Source organism: Poeciliopsis prolifica, unplaced genomic scaffold (assembly GCF_027474105.1).
Source record: "Poeciliopsis prolifica strain line A6 unplaced genomic scaffold, Auburn_PproV2 SCAFFOLD027, whole genome shotgun sequence".
In the NCBI taxonomy this organism is placed as follows: Eukaryota; Metazoa; Chordata; class Actinopteri; order Cyprinodontiformes; family Poeciliidae; genus Poeciliopsis; species Poeciliopsis prolifica.
Genome location: NW_026562402.1, coordinates 5101138 through 5120822, shown reverse-complemented (window position 1 = coordinate 5120822; position 19685 = coordinate 5101138). Strand labels below are relative to the sequence as shown.

Genomic DNA, 19685 nt, shown 5'->3' with positions numbered 1-19685 from the left:
ATGGAATGCATAAACGTTTGTGGTTGCAACAAAAAAAAAGTGAAAAAAGTGCAGGAAAATAAATTGATATGTATCAGTAATTTGTCAAACACTGTCGATTATCAGTGCTTATCTATGCACACATGAACGAAACACATGGTACGGTGAGTATGTCTGCATTCAGATCAAATTCTGTCTTTCAGTCACCCTTGGCTGACTGTTCCTCTCTGGTGAGAGTGCTGCACACGCACAAATGTAACCTTCAGGCCAGTGTACATCTGCCAAGACAAAGCCAACAACTCACTAGACTTCATCCAAACCTGCACAGCTGGTTGGGAATATATAACAAAGAGAAGTGCAATCCTTTATATTTTTGGTTTGCTCAATAGTTAGTGAGATAGTCGCTGTGAATAAAATTGTCCTCACTCTGTCGTGCAGTTCCCACCCCCACGTCATGTTCACTAACTGCATGGTGTCATCACAAAGAGTTGAGGGTGACTGGATCTACATGATTGGCAGAAGGTGGATGTTATTCAGAGGTAAGACTTACTACAGATCTGATACAGAGACTCTTATTTTGTATTGAGCCACAGCTGTTTGTCACGGACGGACAGACAGATAGATCTGATATATTTTTTATCACTGTTTCGACATTGTGGAGCGGTTTTAATTCTACTTTGGCCCCTTATGGCTTCCGTACGTATTGACGTACCTACAAATACGTAAGCGGAACTTCGGTTGTAAACAAATACGTAGACGCGAAATGTTTTTGTCTGAACCAAACATGCATAAACATAGAGAAAACTCATAATTTTCCGCACATGTCAGGTAAGAGTCTTTGAGTTAAGATATATTGCGACTCGGTAGACGAAGTGTTGATAAAACTGGATATATTGGATCGGTCATTTTCTCCATTTAGCTCCGGCTAGTTGTCATTTTAGCTAACAGTAACAAATAAAGTTCCGTTTAACCATTTGACAACAGTGAGTAGTTGGTGCGTTTTACATGTTCATTTGGATTCTACCGAGCAGTTTTATGCATATAAAAATGAAACAACCGGGCTGTTATTTCAGCTTTTTATTTCCTAATAAAAAGCTAAAGTATTAGGCCTAAAAAAGGAAAGAAACCAGGCAGGCAACACGTTTAAAGCCACATTAACTGAAAAAGTATAACCTAAAACAATTATAACAATTATACATGTCGATTTTTCAAATGTAGCTTCCGCCATGTATGAACAGAGACAGAACTTATACAGAGACAGAATGGGAACGTTTTTGTTGTAAAGGTTAATTCACATTTTGGCTTCTGGTTAGATGCCATTTGTTTCTCATTGTGCCTCATTTGGAACAACCTTAAGACAAAAGTCTGGGAGCATTTTGGTTTTTCTCAGATTTCTTCAAAAATCTTACATTAAACAAAAGTGGTAATTTAGTTGAACTGAGCAAAAAATTCAGTGTATTAGTATAACCGTCTTATTTTTAAAAACAAAAAGTTTTTTTTGTTTATTTCATTTTTCTGATTTACAAAGGAAAAGGAAACGCCCACATTACATTAAAAATATATTTTGATATAAAAAAAAATTCATACTATGATTTTTTTTTTAGATTAAATCTGTTGGTGTCCTATATGATCCATTTTCAAAGTTGTTTTACAGATAGGCTCAGATTATTTATGATCTTCAATCTATATGGGATTTGAATAAGTTGCACTTTATATTACGGGTGTTAGTTCTGTATTTTGCTTGTCTCTATGTTTAAAAATCACAACACGTACATATTTTAGATAACATTATTATAACTTTAACAATTTATGCCTTAGTTGCAATAGAAATATTTATTGAGCTTTTATTGTTTTTTTTAGACCATATTAATTAGCTCAGGTTTAAACAGTTTTGCATAAATACCATGTCGCCTTACATTTTTACTCGAGGTTATCTTGCTAATATAATGTCATACCAGGTGGTTCCTGTTAAAATAATTTCTACATATTTTATTTTGCATTTCAGACAGAATACATATTTTTGACAGTTTTTGTTTTTCTTTCTGTTGAAAGAATAAAGAACAATAGGAAAATCGTAATAGCTAAGTGGGAGATCTTTGGTAAAAGCTTACATACTATTTTTACACCTCCACATTGTATTTTTTCAATACAAATACATAATATCTATTCTCACTTTGTAGCAACATGTATCCATCTTCATTTATCACTTTCATTTCCCTACCTGTCTTTCTGGGTTTTTAGGTTGCACAAGACTGGAATTATTGAATGAAGTGCCATCTAGTTGGACATTATTTGGTGCTCCAGGCACAAAGAAACGATTAGAGCAATTATGTCTCGGAAACAGACAGCGAAACCTGTGAAGAGCAATAAAAAGGGTGAACTGGAACGCAAGAGGGATGAACGAGCAGCTCGTCGTGCCATTGCAAAAGATCGGAAGAATCGCCCTCAGGATAACGATGACGGTGCAGAGTATGTCAGCTTCTCCAAACAGCTCCAGGCACTTGGGCTAAAGCTGAGAGAAGTCCCAGGAGACGGGTAAGAGAAGGGAAACTGTTTATATTTGTCATGTGTGTTGATGTTGGTGTGTTTGATCGAGGGCCGAAAGCAATTAATTGTGATTAGCCGATCATTGAAATAATTGTCAATTAATTTAGTAATGGATTGATCCTTAATGGAAGTATACAGACTCACAACAGGCCATTTGCTGAAAGAACATACCAAACTACTCAGAGGAGTAATTAGATAAAAATTATCAAATAAATAATTACAGGTAAAAAGAGTTTTTCAAACCCTCTTTATCTAAAAACAGTCCATGTTTCATCCGGTGGCTGCTACGAAGCATTTCCCATGATCTTAGTTTTTTTTTGGGGGGGGGAGGGGAGTGTTGCAATTCTAGGACAAAATGTCTTCCTTTTCGTTGTCTTTATTTTTTAGTTTGTCCTGTTGAAAAGCCTGCCTCAACTCTTTCAAAATAGCTTATCTTGCCCTTATCTAATTGTAAAAATAAAACAGATTTTCTTTTCTTCAACAAAAAAATAATCTTTCTGATTATTACACACCGGGCTTCAATTTGTTGAGAGAGGACCTTTTAACCCGTCCCCATTGGACAGGCTGGAACAATAGCTTCTTTAACTCAGACAGAGCTTTTTTTTCCATATTGCAAGTAATGAGGTACATCAATCATTATGTATGATCTCTGTCTCTTACAGGAACTGCCTGTTCAGAGCGCTCGGTGACCAGTTAGAGGGGCATTCGCGGGGTCATCTGCGGCTTCGCCAAGAGACCGTCCAGTACATGATGTCCCATCGACAAGACTTTGAGCCTTTCGTTGAAGATGATGTTCCTTTTCCACAGCACCGTAAGAAAGAAGCAGTTGGAAACACAAATTTTTATTTTGATATATATTTTTAAATTGAATAATGTTATACCAATGGTTGATGATTATGGGATTGTTTAATTTATAGTTGATGTTGAAGCAGTGACTCCTGGAAGTTTTTGTCTGCAAGTTAGAAGTGATGAAGCATTTTTCAGAGTTTTCATTTCCTTTTAGGTTTCATGGAGGGGCTTGAAATCCTTGAAAATGCATGAATTTCAATTCAAGATTTGGAAAGTGGTAGATATTTGCATCAGATCCTTGAAAGTGCTTCCAATTCAAACTGCACAGTTTTGCCATAAAGTGCTATCTAGCGCTTGAGTAAAAGCCTAAACTTGAAAAACATTATTTATTGTTGAAAGCAGGTCACACACTTAATAAAAAGACATACACATTTTTTTTTCTCGCTGTCTGAAGTTAACTCAGACCAAACCTCTCTTGTTTTAGGAGATGTTAGAATTTGACAAAACTATTTCTACCTCCTAAACGCTGGATGGAAGACATGTTTTTCGAGCTTTTTGTGTAACTTTCTTCAGATACATAAGTTTGTGTATGAGCAGGAAGGTCAGCTACCTTAAAATGATTTACTTGCATTGTTTCAATGTAGTGAGTATTTATTATTCGTTATGACTCAATAATTTATATTTTGCATGTTGGTTATTGAAATTAGGGGCTCTTTTTTTGGTTAAATTAGTGTTTTGTTCTGAGACAAGTCAGGTGTATAATGTGTGTGAGAAGATGCTTAATGGGAATAGTGTGCAAATCCTCATTACTATTATAAGAAAACTGTTTTCATTCATTTAACAGTTTTTGTTTTATTGATTAAATTTCTAGTCAAATAGAGATAATTTATCAATTCTATTTGAGAGGACATTTTATATAAAACAGTAATTTATGTTATACAATCGTATTGTATCTTGTAAAATGTCTAAAAACTAACTTATTCTTTTCTTTTCCTCCAGTGTCCAATCTCGCCCAGTCTGGTACCTTTGCTGGCAATGACGCTATCGTAGCTTTTGCTCGCAGTCAGCAAGTGAAAGTGGTCATTCATCAGCTAAATGCTCCACTTTGGGAGGTAGGGATCAAACCACAGGATGAGGCAATCAAATGACATCACATGAGCTCATGATTATCGCACCTGTATTTCACCAGTTCATTAGTTGTGTCGCCTTGGCAGATAAATGGTGTCGAGAAGCAAGCGTGTAGAGAGCTGCACATCGCCTACCGATATGGAGATCACTATGACAGCGTGCGGCGCGTCGGAGACAACTCTGAGAGTCCTGCACAGCTACACATTGAGGTAATTGTTTTATTTTATAAGGAGTTTCTAGTGGCTTTTATTTGAGAGTAGTCCGACAGGAAGGAGAAAAAAAACATGCGGCAAGGTGAGGCCTGTCGAGGTCCCACCTGTTCCCCCTCTTCCCGTATCTGTGGTCTCGGTCTCCTACACGTTTTTTAGACCCGTCTACTGTTTAATCTGTTGTTAATATGTTGTAACATGTTTTTACGAGCCGCCTCTAAACGTAACATGACCGCTAGATGCTGTTCTGCTGCTGTGCAGAACGGCATGCTGGTGTGTGTTAGAGTCATGGGAGCAAACCAGCAACAAAGAACTTTGCATTATTTCTTGTTAACAAGCTTAATATTGTTGTTATCTGATATTGTTATCTATGTTCAAAAGCGGGTGGCACTGTTCATATTTACTTGAGTAACTTTTTGAGGGGAAAAAAGTGCTCAGAGTAGTTTTACTCCATGGTACCTTTTTTTTTTTACTTGAGCAATATTATGTAAACTCTTACTTGAGTAGATTGATTTTGGATTCAACGAAATAGACTTCAGAGATTGGACCCCTTAGATTTCTGCGACGTATGAACTAATGTTTATCCAAATTTGAACATAATTACTCAACATTTTATGCATGTCAGTGTTTACATCCTTATTGTTTATTCTTTATACCAAACATGGTGATTTTTTTTGAAAGGTTACATAAATGTTTAAATATTTATACTAAAACAAAAGCTTGTTTACACCATCCCTCCAAATGAAGCCTATACCCCCCTGCTAAATTCCTCCAGAGCCGGAACAGATGCGGAGATGTATCCAGATTGTGTGTGTTCTAATGCTTTGCTAACTGAGATGCTTTCACGGTTTCCAGACTCTGCAGAATTCCCACAGCCAGCAGCGTGTGTTTGGAGACGGTCAGAGGGAAAGGCAAAAGAAACCCTTGCCGACAGTGTGTGAAGAGGAAAACGTGATCTTGAGCTCCATCAAGAATCGGGGAATCCAGGGTTAGTAGCTAAATAAAACTTTAGCTGCTTTTAGATGCTGCACGTTGCATGTATGAGGTGTTTCCACCTGTCTTGTAAAATACGGAATTGTTAAAGCTAAATTGTCAGCTAAATTGTTGTGGCGGGAGCTAAACAGGACACCAGAACGCTGCGGTCCGATGCTGCGGTCTGATGCTGCGGTCCGATGCGGCCGTCACGGTTGCCTAGAAACCAACACTACGCAGCCACAGTAAGCTGCTGTCAACCTGCGTCTTTTTGAAACATCCTCTACCCGATTCTCAATCACCTTCTTAGAAGCAAAAACTCTTAGAAGCAGACAGCTACAATAGCGTCGTTGCCAGCAAAAATGCACATTCAAGGCTGAACAATGTCACTTGGTGTATCAAATGACAAAATATTCCTGTTTTTTTTTAAGTGTGAAACACTAAAGAAACACTGACTACCTTTCCCCCGTGTGGTCTAGAACCAGCATCCAAAACTAACTACATATTTCTATAAATATTTTGGCAATACTCTTTAAAATACAATAATTTTCACTTAACCTTATATTTTTGGCTGTTTGATGAATTAAGTCTAAAATATTACATCTGGTGCAGTTACTCAGTACTTGAAAAGAAATTTTACCAAATATTTTTTCCACTTGCTTAAGTAATTTATTAGGTTGTTCCTTTATATTTCTACTGAAGTAAAAACCTGTTGAATGTGCACTACTCTGATTGGAGTACAATTTGGGGGTATTCTTAACCCACCTCTATGAACGCTTGACTATGAATCGCTTTTTTTTTTTTCTTTTTTGAAACAAAAAACCTTCCCACAAAATAATGTCTACCACTGCAGCGGCCATCTCACCCCATGAGAGAAGGATGACACAGGCCTGGTGGGCGTCCCTTATTTTAATTTCTGAAAGGTGGCGACCCCACATGTATGTAAACAAGAGCAGATCATGGTGTTCCGTCTCCCTCGTTCTTCAGGTGATGAGGAGAACCTGCTGCAGCTCAGTGCAGCAACAATAAATGCTGAATGGCTCGCCGGGTCACCGCTTGGCCAGCTGTGCCAGGGCAAATGCACATCGGGATCCTGTTCAACCTGCAGAGCCGAAGCCACAGACTGCAGTGAGCATAACAAGCCAGGAGAGGGCAGCGACGTTCAAAAGCCAAAGGTACTGTCAAGGATGGGATGTACTGCTTTCTTCTTTTTTTCCCCAAATAAAAAAATAATTAATTTTCTTTAAAAACTGAAATAATACTTAAGATACATTACATAAAATGATATCAATAAAAAAGCTGGGGTATTTAATATGCTGTGAATATTGATGAGATTAAAATAAATTTGAAAATGCTGTGCAGATTTGTAAATGCAATGTTTTTTCCATTGATATTTGTGTTGTGTGTTGACGTAAGCAGGTTATAAAATCGAAGCATGTTTGTTTTCAATACCGATCTCGTACACATAGAATATCAGAGATGTTGTAAAGCTATTTCCAGATTCCATAGTTCATGGGTGCAACAGTTGTCAGTCATGATTCCACGGCGCATGTCATCTGTGACCCCGCCCCATCCTAAAACAGGACCGGTTCTAAACTGGAAACAAAATCTGAAACTGAAAAGAAAAACCTCTTAAGTAATTTTTAACATTTTTGTTTCAGTTTCATATCTTTTTTCCTTTTTTTATATATAGTATGAACATTTGTTCTCAGATTCACAGTTTTTTCAGTGCCAAAGTAATTTTTCTGTTTTTTTTTTCTTTCTTGTATACAAACTTTATTGTCCCAAATTAGTTCCATAGGTTTCTCACTAAGGCTTGTTGAATTCCTCAACAAATTTCACTGATCATTTTGGGAACACATTGCTGCCTACTGATATTTGGAGTTATGCTGAATTATCCCAAGTTTTCAGAGTAAATAACTGCATTTGTATGCATCACATGTGCTCTGTTCAAACTGACAATCTACTTGATGTAGAATCTGCTTAGAAGCATACATGCAAATAGTTCTATTATTATGTTTGTTTTCCGTCCCATTCAGCTTTCAAACAAGCAAAGAAAAGAGCAACAGCGGCTTGAAAAGAAGAAGCGCCAAGAGGAGAGGCATCGGCAGAAGTTTCTCCAGAGTAAAGGAGGGCAAGACCAGAACCAGAACCTGCCAGACGCTGTGACTCTAGTACCAGCTCTCAACACTCTCAGTATATAGAACTGAGGCACGGTCCAATCTTCCACACTGCAGCTTTTGCTACCAGTGGCTGTCTAGTTTTGCACACAGCTAAAATCAGTGATTCTATCACAGGGAATGTTTGTTTCTGAGTTGTTCTTTTTTTCTTAAAAAAACAAAACAAAATTGTAGTTTCTCGGCGAGCAGTTAAATGGTGCCTGCAAACCTGTGTGAGTGAGACACGTGAAAGTTATTCAAAAGAACATGATGGAACGCGAGTATCAGTGTTTTCTGCTGGCTTGCGATTGAAGTTCAGTTCTCGTTCTTGTTTGTAGATCCTGCTCAGATCTGATCTACCTTCCACTCTGCCTCTTTCCTTTTCTTATCCTGGAAATCTGTCTTTCAATGATGACCATGCAGATAATGTGCTTTCATTTATCTTAAACTGAGTTGACATTAATTTAGGTCATTCTGTTTGTAATCACACAGGGGAGGGAGGTGTTGTAATGTAAGGAATGTGCCAATACTTGTTAATAAATGACAAATTTACTGATTCTAGAGTAAGGAGACATAATGCATATTTATAACAGAAGCATGTATATTAACTAGTTTTTCAAATTCACTCAATGGTGTTATAACCACTTTCATTTTAGAAAGTTGCAAAATGGGAAGTCTGCAATTGTTGGAAAATTAATTTGTGATTTTATAAAGAAACAGATTGTCATTAATTATTTTGGGTATTGCAAAATGTACAAATGTGTATAAAGATATCTCACGTGAAGGGGAAAATTTGTGACTTTGACAGGAATCAGTTACTAACAAATGCAAAACGTTTATTGCTTCTTTGTAAGGATGAGGCCTGTTCACATAAAGCTTTATTGCCAAAGCTCCAAATGGATGCAAATGAAAAATATTTTGGAGTATTTTATTCCTTAGGTCAGAGTACAGTTCCTATTTTAGTATAGATTTGTTTTTTGCAGGTAGTCAGCTGAGAATAAGTGAAGTTTTTATCCAAGTATAATATGCATTAATGTCATAATTTAAGGCTTTTAAATATGAATTTATTTCAGTGTAGATTGATACAGTTGTCATGATTTTGAAATGTCTCGCATGGTTTGTGTTGTGCATTTTCTCAACAAGGACAAAGTTATACACACCTTCACCCAAGTGGTTTTTCAATCATCAACAGGCTTCTGTATGGAGCCCGAAAAGGGACATCGAAGGAACAAATTAAAAAACAAACATATGCGTACGCAAGTATTAATGTGAATATAGGCAGAAAATGTAAGATTATAAACTGATGTTTATATTCCGATCCTATAGACTTAACGTCATGCTTCATCTAATCCAAAATTATCTGTGATCAATTTACTGGAACGCCTAATTGTCTTTAAGTAGCAACCATAAAACTATTGATTTCTTCCTCCTTCATTTTCGTATCTACCTGCTGACTCCATCTCCCTTGCCATGTCTCTGCTCGGCTTCGGCTGGTTCTCCACAGCAGAACCATCTGTGACTGCTCAGGCTGGCTGGCATGGCCACCGATGATGGTGGTTAAGGTTTTCCAGTTGTTTCTCTATTAGTATGTTGAGCAGTGCGTTGCTCCTAATGGCTACTGGTGGAGCTTGATCTTTTCACGGATTCTCTCATATTGTCACAATATACGGACAGTTTTAATATATGTATATTGAAAACATCTGTACACATACTACAGCATAAAACCACACAAGTGTTCTTGTTTATTTTAGAGTCTTAAGTTTTTACCATGTCTGGTTAGAAAAAATCTATGAATCCAAACTCATGCAGCAAATTCTTTCTCCTGTCATTGGAGCTACAAGATCATCCCACCTAAAATAAAAACATTTCAGCTCTGTTATTGAAAGTAGGCAGCATTCATATCCACGAGTGTAGATTAAAAATGAGTACGAAACTCTTGGACAACTGTAGACGACGGCTCAAAGGGAACTATAGGAATTCATTTTATTACAAAGATTTATTTTTAAAAAATGCATCAATTGACAATGATGTAAAACTACACTTAATGCAGTCTTTAACAGATTTACACTCTCTGCTAACACCTCTTGGCTGAAAGGCATCTATTCAAGTCCTGTGGTAAAGCAAGAAAAAAAAGCTGCCACCAGTGTATCAGAAACATGAAAAGAAGCTTCTTTTAAAGCCAGAACACCTGCTGAGATTTGTTTCTCTCAGCGGGTGTCTGAAACTGCTCCGCTGTTGTTTTTACCAATCTAAGTCAAATCTGTAGTTGCATATCAACTTCTTTTTGCTCAGATTACGCCCAGGCTGAAACCAAAGGGAGTCCGTCTTAGTCAGAAACCAGTAAGAGTCCAGTTCTCTAGAAGTCCTGTCTGATATTCTCCTTGTTCTCATCCCCCTGCTGCTGTCGGAGCTGACCGACTTCGTTCTCCAACTGGACGATGGCCCGCTCGATTTCATAGTTTTTACTGACCAGTGACACCCAGCTGTGGATGGAAATGTACAAATGTTAAGACATGGAAGAGTACTGCGAGGTCTCATCTTCATACCGTGATAAACATACAAGCATTCTTATTGACATACTTAGACTCTAGCTCACGTAGTTTGGCTCCAGCTCCCAACTGGTCGTTCTTACGCTGCCAGTTCAAATCTTGAATTTGCTTCCTGTAGAAGTTAAGGACATCATCTGTAAATTTTTTATTTTTTTTTAAAAAGGACTTTGGGTAATCAAATATCACCATCCTGCTGTCTTTACCTGAACTTGTGAAGCTCCTTCTGAGCCATCTCAATCATGAAGGCCAAGTTGCTGAGGAAGGAGGATGAGAACAGTCAGCCATTTTCAAACAGTAAACAGTTTTTGAAGAAAAAGGCTGATGCCTCTTACCCATTGTAGACTTTCCATGCGTTGGTTCCGTACTGCGACATGAGCTCCAGGTTCTCGATGCGGACTGCCTGATGCTCCAGCTGGGCCATAGAGTTGTTCACACACTCCTGCCACGCTGTTATGTCGTTCTTCTGTCCTGATGTGGGCGCCGGAAGCTCATATCTCCACAAAGAGTGACAACAAAAGTTTAAGTCCATGCTAAAAAATGTGCACTTAAACTGTACATTTCTGTATTGGGGGATTAGCATAAAAACCCCCTAAAAACCACCATTTCTGCAACAACCAGGTTTTACCTCTTCATGCTCAGGAGGTCCATGGGCTGCCGAGCTGCTAATCGTTCAAATTCGTTCCTCATAATTTCTGTCTGATGAGCAAAAAGATAAAGTACAGAGCCCAATGCGGACATGAGGATTTTTTTTTCTTTTGCATCCCCTCACAAGTCTAATGGATTCCTCACCTCAAAAGTGGAGAAGTCAGGCGTAGGCAGGTAGCTCAGGTAGTTCTTCGTAGGGCGGTACCTTCTTGTCTCTTCCTCAACCAGCGCTGCAGCCTAAAGGAAAGAACAGGATTAATGTCTGACAGATTTCCAAAAATTTCAGTCTTTTCAAAGAAAATCAAAGTATGTCGATCGGGTGATGCAACTGGCCAAACTTGCTTAGACCGACACCTTCCCATTTTCCTGTTTCTAAGCACACCATGTTTGAAGGCAAAATGTTTATTTGCTGCCCAATGTACACCGAGCCATTAAGAGGTATCGTGTATCAGAGGTATTGATATATGAAAATGTAATTTTTCAAAATAACATGTCATACAGATTAAAGCAATCTGTATGTTTAAAGTAGGAGCAGACAACTTGGTTCAAAGTACTATGAACTGGTGAACTATGAACATGAATCAATTTATTTTAGCCTGACTGGATTGAGCCAAAGAGGACTTATCATCTTCCTTTTAAACATATCAGGATGGGTTTATGCGCTATACAAAGCATGGTCACTGCATCTCAATCTGAGATTATCATTCTCAGATAATCTCAGAATGATGATCTGACGATTTCAGATTATTTTTGCACAAAATCATTATCAGATAATGAGATTTTAACTGCTCAGTTCTGCCTATTTTGAACTCTTTTTGGAATGAGTTGTTTTAAGACTGTCCCCCTTTTATGCAAATAAACTTTCATTTTTGGACTGTTTCTAGAACCAGTAGAGACCCAAATGGTAGTACAAAATCATGCAAAAAAAAAAAAAGCGTCTCGAATTAGTTCCTTATGTGGGTGAAGTGGCATAACAATGATTATGGTTGCTATCCAAGAATTGACTCCTGCTGTGTCGCTACACACAATCTAAACAAATTGCAGAACTGCTAAAGGCTACAATGAGGTGTTCTGCTGCTTCATATCTATTTAGCATAGCCAGCTAACACGTTTCTGTTAGCACGAAATGTTTTTACTCACCGCTTCTCTGACGCCTGGAGCATCGTAACCCTGGTCAAAGTACGGCAAAGCGTCCACAAAAACTTCACCTGCTACTGAAGCCGTTCCGGCCATTTTCAATTTGTTTAATTATCGTTTTATTTGAAGGTTCTCTTCTTTCAAATGCTGGACGGACTAGGTAATTCCAACTGTAAGCTTTTCCGGAAGAGAATGTTTACATCCTCTTGAGTGAGTTGTAGTTACTGCCGCCTATCGGATTGGAGGAGGACTGCTCAAACAGTGAAGCTGGAATCCCACTGAGAAAAATCACCAAAAACTGAATTCTCTTGAAAGACCATCTTCGTCAGACAGTATTACCCTTCTGTGTTCTAGTTAATTATCTTTCTAATCAGCTCTTTAAATACACTGAACAGATCGGCAATGTGGTAAAGACAAGCTTTTCAACTATGTCAGCTCAATGACATTACTATTTATTACTTATTTTTACAAGAAATAGTTACTCTTGTTTTGTCAGTATTCATTTATCATTTTTTTCAGTTAAAATTATGTCATGTAAATTATCATTCTGAGTATTTTTTTAACATTACAGAAAAGTTGCCTGTTTATAACTCATTGTTCTTTAAATCAAAATAACAATTCAAATTATTTTTTACTCTTAAATGTCTGTGTCTCTATAAATTTCACCACATTAGAGATTTAAAGAATTAATAGAAAACAATGAACAGGAGGGTATTTTGTGTTTGGGTATGTTAGTTGGAGACCATATGTGAGCCCGAAGAGAAGCATAGAGCTGGACAATTCACTAATTACATGACACATCAAACTATTCCAAGTGATGTGATATTGTTTTTTAAATTTTGGACAAGGATTCATTTGGTTTACGCAGCAATTACTTCTTCTGTTTTTGAAATGTCTAACATTTTGATTGTTAGAGAATCTCGTGTTGCTTATGTTTTTAGCATTTGATGGAATCAGACAATAAAAGACAACTATATGATAATTCTTCACAAAAATATGACTGAGTTGTGTTTTCCACTGTAGGTAAATACAGACTGATTCCATAAATTAGAGTATGACTGAAAAGTTCATTTGTCAGCAATTCCATCATTTTCTAATTACCATTTCTTTTTCCTTTTTTTTTCAGTGACATTTTTTTAATATGTCCTGGAGAACTAGGACAGATGACAAAATGTTTATCTCTCTTAAGCTCTTTCGCTCGACGTCACATCAGACGTCGTCATGCGTGCTCCCGGTTCGAGAACTTACGCAGGACGTGCAGCGGTTGTAAGAGGAAGGAAGATGGCGGATAACAAAGGCGAGGAGGAGATGGAACCGTCAGCTAATGCGGAGCCAGTGCCTTCAGGGCAAGTCGAGAAGCAGTCTAGCACAGAAAGCGAAGACAAGGTAATAATTATAGAAGCGGATTCGAAGGGAGAAGCGGAAACCGAGTCCCCAAAGGACGCTAACGAGGAGCTCAATATCAGCAGTGAAGGAGTGGACGACAGCATTGGCGGGGCAACCGAGGCTACTCCCGCCGCCGCAGTTGTTGCTGCAGGAGAAGCTGACGGTAACGCTAGCAACGCCACTAGCCCCACCGAGACCAGCAACGGCAACTCAGAACCGTCGGCAGTCGACGCTGTTCCTGCCGCGGATGCTCCGGTTAGCGGAAACGCAACTGAAACATCTCTCGCTCCGACTGCCCCGGCGGCGGCGGCAACGCCGGTGTCCACTCCCATTAATCTACTGGATACGTGCGCTGTGTGTAAACAAAGTCTCCAGACTCGAGACTGTGAACCAAAACTTCTGCCCTGCCTACACTCGTTTTGCCTGAAATGTATCCCGCAGCCGGACAGACAGATAAGCGTCCAGGTGCCTGGTCCACACGGTCAGACGGACACGCATATAGGTGAGTGCTGCTGGTTTAAGGATCTCAGTGTTTGCCAGGCCTGAAGGGAGCTTTAAGCTGTGGAGGATTTGGAGAATGACATCTGTTTCAAATGGAGGTTTCTGTTAGATTGTGCGTCAGCCTTTCCATTGAAAGGCTTTTGCTACTTTTTTTTCCTCTTTTTATTTGACCATGACTGACATATTTAATCGGTGATTAAAACAAATCCGTCAGAAGTTATGTCATACATCAAATTTCGATTGATTGTACTGAAGTAAACTGTGACAAATGTCATGGTCATTAGCAATGTTTTTCTCTTCCTTGCTTTGGTGCAGTGGCTCTAAATAGTTGGTTAGATTACCCGGCTTGAGCATTACCAGGCAAAATTCTGAATCTATGTACACATAAATGTTGGATTCAGTGTTAAATAATCAATTTGGAATGACTGGTTTTTACATCTTCAGTTCGCGTATCACTAAGAACTATCGAGACCTCAACAAATGCATTCAGGCTCTCTGTGCATGTATTATTTATGGTGATGGTTATTCGATCCCTAAATGAAGCTTCTGAAGGTAGAGAGATACAGTCCATGGGCCAGAGGCCTAAATTTCACATTTTGGTCCATTTCAGGGTGGCAAAGTCTATCCATATTTTCTGAAAATGTATATGCCACTAAATAATAATTTGTTTGATGGCCCTTCCAAAATGGTAGATGAGTCATAGTTATGAGCTCATGAAGTTAACAACCCCTTTGGACAAATTCTGTTTTTTGAGACTGGTATATGTCCAGCTTAGTTTTATGGTATTTGCATTGTCACAGGTCTGTAATATAGTGCTTAGTATCATAATAAAGGGGATACTCTTGGCTTTCATTTAAACCAGGTTTTGAGTCTTTTTGATCAACGCAGAGGTCACAAGAGTTTGTTTAACCAAAATTAATACATATTTTTCCACACTTTTCAACTAAAGAAGATGCATTTATTTTATCCCAGTGGTTTTCAGGGACAAAAGACTTAACAGCTAAAGTACTCAACAGACTACAAGGATACAGAAAATGTATAATATGCCTGACCTGCCTGTCTATGGGAGGTGATACTGAGCTGTAATTTGAAGTCACAGACTTAGACTTCCACCTTAATAGGTTCTTTGGTACTTGTGTATGGGATTTTGGGGTTCATTATTGATACTACTAAGCCTGTCACAATAGCAAATTTTGCTGGATAATAAATTGTCCCAGAAGTGATGAGAATGTTGTTGTTTTGAGACCATTTTCAAGTGAAATAATGACAATGGCATAATAATGCAAAAACACATTCTCAGAGATCAAGAAACTTCAAATTCTCATGAACATTTAGCACTGGAAAATACTTTAAATATCCAAAATAACAGCAATAAACAACCGAAACTACAAATAAAATCAATTATGAAGACTCTATAAATAAAATAGTCTCAAAAAGGGTTAGTTGCACCAGACTTAAGACTTTTATCATCTAGTTTCTGGTAGAAAAGAGACAATAAATCATGCAGTTGGAAATTATTGAGCTCGTTTCAGTGATGCAGTTAATTGATTTATTGCTTGTTACCAAGGGCCTAATTAGTATATCATGATCATAGCATTGAGCAGTACTCTTCATATCTTATGTTTTGCTTCTTTTGTCCAGCCGTGGTATGAGTATTACATCTTTAGTTCTTTTTTCTATGCAGTGCATACTAATTTGCAGAGATGCAGCAATCAATAAATCATTCTTTGGAATCAGCCAGTTTTTTCTACATTAATTTTTGTGATGTACAAGACAAATAGTAAAAAGAATAAATAAATAAAAAAATTGCTCAGTTTAAATGCATCAAAACGTCCACCATTTTCAGTTTGCTAACCATCTACCATTGATGTGTACATTGGTCTTTTCTTTTAAATGATGTATTCAAAACTGCCATCTCTGCAACATGTTTACTTCTCTATTGTGAAATTGACCTCAAAGAAATTCTGCCTGGAAAATCCTGATTGTTGCATTTCTACAATGTTTCTACAGATTTGAGTTGTTGCACAGATCAAACTGTGAAGTGGGCGCATTTTTGGAAAGCATGATTGTTGCTTGGCTAAAGTCCGAAGAGTCAGTCAGCAGAAGTTCAGCTGGAGCACCATCTGAAGTGTTTACGAGTCTTGTTTGTTATTTCTGCCAAAATGGAATGCTTTTTCAACCTAGAGTAGAATTTTATATATATTTTTTTACATAAAATTAGTGAATGAAAATGCACTTGCATGAATTGTACATCAATTCAACTATTTTAATCCCAATCTTCAATGTGTGTATTGAGTGAATCGCTTCGTCACGTTTGAGAGAGAGAGAAACAGAGAGGAGGAGAATTCCTCGGATAATTGTAAAAATGTGTTTTATAATTATACGATCCAGGCAATCTTTAGGGGTTTTGAAGACACCTATACATTTCAGTATTTTAGAGTAATTAGTACTCTACTACCAATAGAGTACTAATTACTCTATTAGTAATAGAGTACTCGATTACTAAAATATTCTTTCACGTCAGCCCTACTGATAAGACAATTACTGATGCCTGAAGTTAAAAAAATGCAGAAGTTTATTCAACTTTGAATATTTCAGTGACATACTGTTGCTGACTGGAACTGGCAAATAATGAGAAATCTTTTACCCCTTAGTATTTTTTATATTGTGCAGATTTCACCTCAAAGCTTGTGATTTCTGAACTGCATTGTCTTTTTGAATTCAAAGAACATTGTTTTTATAAGAGGACGTTTGGATTCAGTTCAAGAATTATCTGAACTTATTATCCTTATTGACAAAATATATTAGTCTTTCCCTTTTAAACAGAAAAGGTTTTGTAAATCAACATCTCTGAGCTGTTAGTTTTGCTTGATTTCAGAAAGAAAACTAAATGTTTCTCATCCACAGCAATAAAATCATCTCTTTTTTGCAGCCTTTCATCCCATTATATAGTCTGTTATAAGTTACATCAGTAAATTGGGTATTGAATTTTCCTGAGGGACATAGTCAATCATTCAGTGATAGGTTATTTAGTAACCAGCTTTAGTGTTTATTAACCTGACTTAGCATAATAGATCACAGGTTGTTCTGTCCTGTCCTGGGTCAGAGCTTTTAGCAACTTATTGATTCATTTATGCCTAGATCATCTGGTTGATGACACATTAACAGAATTCTTAGTAATTACAAAACACGATGACAACGTTGTCCATTTTGCGGTTCATACTGTTTATTCTTCGATTGCGCAGATTGTTCATTTCTCTTTCATCTCTTGTTTTTTCAGGCAGAAATGAGCCAGAGATTATTCCTGTTTGACCCAGGTCACTTGCGTGCAGAATGTAAATTTGTTAGGCAGATGACTTTATAACTGTTAGTGAGGAAAGGTGGTAAACAAATAATTTCTCATATCCTTACCTGATGTAAAAAAACAAACAAAAGCTTAATTTGTTCATTCAGTTTCAGTCTAAATCTTCTATCAAGAACTTCCTCGATATGGTGGAACAAGCAAAGTTTTCTATTTCTGATTCTTAGATCTTATTCCTATCTGAAATTTAGGTTTAAGACAACCAATTACTTAATTATTCATTATTTTATCACTTATTCTCACAATAGATTAATAGAAGAAAATTTAAGACAGAAAGCCTTATTTATGCAATATTATAAAGACATTAGTAGAAGCAAATAAGCAAATACTTCAGTTGACTTTTAAAATGTCAAAATAAACAGTGCTGTCTCGAGTTGTCACCGGGTGACGATTATCCCAGACCGGGCTCCTCGTCTCCGTAGCTTAAAGCCCGGTGAGGAGGACCGAACCAGGAAAATGCAAGTTTAAAAGCCAAACGTTGCAGCTGCAGTCTGAGAGCGCTTTGGATTCAAACTGAATGGCCATAGTGAACCACTGAACCTATGTTGGTCAGTGAACCACACTGTTTTACACATATTGTTTTATGTTGTAAACCAGTAGCAACTAAACAATACAACCAGCATGCTGGCTTGCTTGCTTGGGGACCTTCGTATTGACAATCACAGAGGTGCAGTGGCGGTTTCTGGTATGTGCCTCTTCTTGTGGGGGGCAGCCCCCTGCCATCAATTAGGATTGAATGTGAACAGTGGCTAATGCAAACCTCTCTGAACCCCTCCCAATTGTTCATATTTAAAAGGTCCTCCAGTTCAATTTCTAAATGTTTTCTTGAAATTAGTTTATTGACACCTCAGAGGTGTGTTTGCATTGTTAGACATTTTTTATGCTATTAGTTGGCAATTGTCTCAAAATGACAATATTATTGCATATCACAATAATTTCTGTGACAATTAATTGCCCAGCAAAATTAGTTATCATGACAGGCCTATGTGTGGTTTTTATTTCAGTTTTGTTGTTCTTGGATGTCGTGTTTTATTTTGGATATTTAAAATATCTACCACTTCCAGTTTTAATTGTTCTTTTCAAAATAAAAGTTTCTCTTTGAGAGGGTGAACTTGCATAATTACGCCATTAACAATATACAGCTTGAAAATGGACTCAAAATGGCAATATTATTGCTTATTGCACACGTGTCAAAGTCCAGTCCTTAAGGGCCGATGTCCTGCAGTTTTTAGATTCCACAAAACACTTGAATGAAATGGCTTCGTTACCTCTTCCTTGTGTAGATCAGTTCTCCAGAGCCTTACTAATGACCTAATTACGCTATTCAGGTGTGGTGCAGCAGAGGCACATCTAAAAGTTGCAGGACACCGGCCCTTGAGGACTGGCGTTTGACACCCTGGTTTATTGCAATGGTTATTTGGACAATTTATCGTCGATTATTAAATTAGTTGGCGATTATTTCAATAAACGGTTCATGTCAGCCCTAATGAGATTGTTAGAAATGTTGATTGAAAAACAAAATATAAAGTTGGACAAATCAATTAATTAATCAGTGCTTTAGTTGCGTGTGGTAATGTTGTGGTTCTTTTCCTTTTCTATGAGCTATGTTAAGGAAAAAAACAAAAATATAGCTTCGTTGAACATTGAGGAGCCTGTCGTGGAAAAAAAAAACTATTTCCAAGCACTTTCCAGGTAGAATCACTCAATCAGGTTCATTCATGCATTGTGCACAATAAAGAGAGCGCATAAGACAATCAATAATCAAGCCAGTCTGGATGCAAGGCTAACCCAGCTCACTAAGTTCCCTAAGCTCTGCCAGGCAGAGACAACATGTAAGTTTTTATACACTAAGGAAGGAAAACAAGGGACAAGACGGTCTGGTCCTTACCCAGCTGCGGAAAACAACCTTCCAACCTCGTACAAGTAACCCAAATAGTTCTTTACAGGTAACCCAAATAGTTCTTTTTGAGTTTTGTTTTGAGAGTTCACAAACATTTCATATGACATGACTAGCAGATGTGACCTTATTGTAATTTTTCCATGGCAGCCCATGACAGTTTATTTCAAGCTTTTCCCAAATGGGTTTTAAATAAACGCCAAAGCTAAAGTGTGTGGTCTCCATGTTGTTTTAGTTGAATAAAAAGTGGCCAGGAATACCAAAACAACGTAGAGCTGTAATATCCATCACCTCTGGAAGATCCGGGCCATAAGGTCTACATCCGGGCTCTTATGGCCTGGATTTAGCTTCCTAGTTTTGGTGTTATATGCAGCTTTTTATTATGTCAGATATGGCATGTAAAACAAACAAATATTCTATTTATTT

General features: G+C 37.6%; 3 protein-coding genes across 7 annotated transcripts in view; 2 read left to right on the top strand and 1 right to left on the bottom strand.

Annotated features, from left to right (window-relative positions):
* The first annotated feature begins 694 nt into the window (after positions 1 to 694).
* On the top strand, positions 695 to 8339 carry otud3 (OTU deubiquitinase 3). Its single transcript, XM_055048607.1, has 8 exons — positions 695 to 807; positions 2221 to 2514; positions 3189 to 3337; positions 4315 to 4427; positions 4530 to 4652; positions 5508 to 5640; positions 6612 to 6799; positions 7664 to 8339. Exons 2-8 carry the CDS (start codon positions 2309 to 2311, stop codon positions 7826 to 7828), a joined length of 1077 nt encoding a protein of 358 aa, XP_054904582.1. The 5' UTR covers positions 695 to 807; positions 2221 to 2308; the 3' UTR covers positions 7829 to 8339.
* A 1156-nt stretch (positions 8340 to 9495) lies between these two features.
* Positions 9496 to 12306, bottom strand: bcas2 (BCAS2 pre-mRNA processing factor). Its single transcript, XM_055048608.1, has 7 exons — positions 12118 to 12306; positions 11122 to 11214; positions 10958 to 11028; positions 10665 to 10826; positions 10536 to 10586; positions 10364 to 10444; positions 9496 to 10266 (listed from the first exon to the last, which is right to left on the bottom strand). The coding sequence occupies exons 1-7, from the start codon at positions 12208 to 12210 to the stop codon at positions 10140 to 10142; spliced, it is 678 nt and encodes a 225-aa protein (XP_054904583.1). The 5' UTR covers positions 12211 to 12306; the 3' UTR covers positions 9496 to 10139.
* Positions 12307 to 13335: 1029 nt separating this feature from the next.
* trim33 (tripartite motif containing 33) overlaps positions 13336 to 19685 on the top strand; it is a 31976-nt gene continuing 25626 nt past the window's right edge. For 2 of the 5 annotated variants that reach the window (XM_055048470.1, XM_055048467.1), the window contains exon 1: positions 13360 to 14002. In XM_055048470.1, the coding sequence (XP_054904445.1) occupies positions 13396 to 14002 (607 nt within the window). In that variant the 5' untranslated portion in view covers positions 13360 to 13395. Of the gene's footprint in view, positions 14003 to 19685 lie in introns of all 5 variants that reach the window. The other 3 variants (XM_055048471.1, XM_055048469.1, XM_055048468.1) reach the window with 2 other exon arrangements.